Source organism: Pseudochaenichthys georgianus, chromosome 2 (genome assembly GCF_902827115.2).
Source record: "Pseudochaenichthys georgianus chromosome 2, fPseGeo1.2, whole genome shotgun sequence".
Classification (NCBI taxonomy): domain Eukaryota; kingdom Metazoa; phylum Chordata; class Actinopteri; order Perciformes; family Channichthyidae; genus Pseudochaenichthys; species Pseudochaenichthys georgianus.
In genome coordinates this window covers 11,719,337-11,722,017 of record NC_047504.1, presented here as the reverse complement: position 1 = coordinate 11,722,017, position 2,681 = coordinate 11,719,337, and the positions used below count along the sequence as shown (strand labels likewise).

The window sequence follows — 2,681 nt, the reverse complement described above, 5'->3', positions numbered from 1 at the left end:
TTGGGACATGTTTGCGTTGCAGCAGCATAAAAAACAAGGGAATGTACATACAATTAAGACCCAAGAAAAATAAGCAGTCCAAAATATTTCTGAAATAGAAATAAAATAGCATTGAAAAGTAAAAAAAAGATGTGGAAATACAAATATGAATATAATAATATATAATATTACTTATCGGTGCCATCCTCCTCCTCAATGCAGGAGTTGTTCTTAATGAAACTCGGGGAACTGTTTTCCTTTTGTGTCAGGCAGCATTAAAGCCTGATCATCATGTGTGTGAGTTAATTGGACTTATTGGAGATTGCATGTACGTCGTTCACATTGAAATACGAAGGCTAAGACGATATGTTTTGCAGCCATAGGTGTCGCTGTTTTTGGAAAAAGATGTTTGTGGTGAATATTGATCTGCAAAGGAAGAGGAGAGACACTTTTGAACATTAGAGCACGTCGACATGTCCCAGTAGAGACAAATACTAATATACATCATATGGCATCTTCAAACTCATTCACACCTTCAAGTATGTAACCGTTATTATATGTACGGTGTTTATTTTAGCCCAAGATGTTTACAAGTAGAGGCTCTGATAGATGTTGGTGTTAGAAGTAGCCACAAATGTTTTTAGCTAAAGGCCGTCTTCTTCCTCTCCTCGTTTGTTAGGACGGGACTCCGTTGAGCTCGAGCTTCACCCCTCTGGACATCAAGCTCACCAACTGGGACGAGCTGCCCGAGGCCTTCAGCCGGCGCCGCGAAAATCGAATCCAGGTCTGCCCTCCCCGCCGGGCTGTGTGTGTGTGTGTGTGTGTGTGTGTGTGTGTGTGTGTGTGTGTGTGTGTGTGTGTGTGTGTGTGTGTGTGTGTGTGTGTGTGTGTGTGTGTGTGTGTGTGTGTGTGTGTGTGTGTGTGTGTTGTGTGTGTGTGTGTGTGTGTGTGTGTGTGTGTGTGTGTGTGTGTGTGTGTGTGTGTGTGTGTGTGTGTGTGTGTGAAAAACACCCTATTCCACTGAAGCAGATTTTAAAACGTGTCGATATTCCCTTTCATTTGATCAGAAAGATACCGACCATATGACATGACATCATTTCCAAGAAGGGAATTCTACATTTGCTCGTTTTTCACTTCTCAAAGCCCGCAGGCTGCTTTAAAGATGACCTTAACTTTAGACTAAGATCACTCGGTGTGGAGACGAATGAAGACGAGGCTGTACGGAATCAGAAGTGTGTGTGAATATAATGACACCACTGACTATGAGGAGGAAAAGGTGGAGAGTGGGCGATCACTTCTTCCTCCACCGCAGGGCCTGAAGGGGGGGGGGGGGGTGATGGAGAGAAGAGGAATGAAGAGAGAAAGGGGGTTTGCGAGAGCAGCGAAAGAGAAAGTGCCGTTTTATGTCGGTCGTTAAAGGAGACGGATCATCGCCTGAAACGACCCCTGCATGCCGAACGGCTAATATTAAACCTGCAATCTGCCGATAGACGCCCCACCTGTCTCCTTGTTGACGTCCGTGTGTGAAACCAAGGCGTCCATCCTCTCCGACCATCACTTACGCCCCGTTACACTCCGATTGTCCATCCAAATCAATAGCAGGGCCAGCGGTTTAAAGCGCAACACGGCGGGGAAGTGTGAACTCACACCGCAAGCAAACATCTCGTCAAATAATGTATGGGTGAATTATGAATGATTTTGAAATGATCCATATTGCATGGAAATGGAGCCCTGGAAACATGAATAATACATATTTGGTTATTAATTGTGAGGTTGCCGAGAGTGCATTGTCGTACCTACATGACGTCGGGGTTTGAACGCCTCTCACCGGATACATCGGGCATTATTTCCTTATAAATCAGTGTGTTACTGCGTCGATTTCACGCCTCACTCCGCTGTCTGTTAATCTGATAAAACAGCTCAGAAGTGAATAGTTTTAAATGCACGAGGGACTTTAATCGTCCGCTGTCTGCACACGGACGGGTATTTTTGGATTTCTGTTGTGTTTTACCTGCTTCTAATCTGCAGCTTGAATGAGAAGCATGCTCAGTTATAGGCGTGTCCTTGGCGAAAGGCTGTCAGGTTTCACTTTGTCAACAAATCAATTTGTTTGTTTAATTGAAAGATCTGTAGACCTGAGTTCCTCCGCGGAGACTCGTGCATCCATAAGAACCTTGTATTTAGCAGCAGATGTGCTCAAGCATTTACATAAAATGGCTTTTAAATCACTCGGACGAAAGAAATCTCAAACCCAAACAACCAATTAGTTGACGATTCGACAGAGAAGCTTCACAATGCAGCTGCGACACATAAACAAAGCAGACCTGGGTGTGAAACGCTATCATTATAATGCATATAGAGTTTGTTTTTCTGAGAGCAGCTATCATCCGTGGAGAAAAGACACTTCTCCAGTGTGATATACGTAGGTAAATGGCCCATTAGGGTGTGTGTGTGTGTGTGTGTGTGTGTGTGTGTGTGTGTGTGTGTGTGTGTGTGTGTGTGTGTGTGTGTGTGTGTGTGTGTGTGTGTGTGTGTGTGTGTGTGTGTGTGTGTGTGTGTGTGTGTGTGTGCTATCCAGGTTTGGTTTGGTTTCAGCCAAAGTGTATTTTCAAAAATTGAAATAATGTTTTGTTCTTGAAGAGGCTCCCATATCTAAATCTGCTTTTGTAGAAGATGAAGGCTGCAGCGATTCTGCGTGTGTG

The 2,681-nt window shown here is 44.2% G+C and overlaps 1 protein-coding gene across 1 annotated transcript in view; it reads left to right on the top strand.

Moving 5' to 3' along the window:
* Positions 1 to 2,681, top strand: part of LOC117456287 (DNA annealing helicase and endonuclease ZRANB3-like) — a 50,150-nt gene that overhangs the window by 24,787 nt on the left and 22,682 nt on the right. The window contains exon 6 of the mRNA XM_034096112.2: positions 659 to 763. Coding sequence (XP_033952003.1) covers positions 659 to 763 — 105 coding nt within the window. The remainder of the gene's footprint in view (positions 1 to 658; positions 764 to 2,681) is intronic.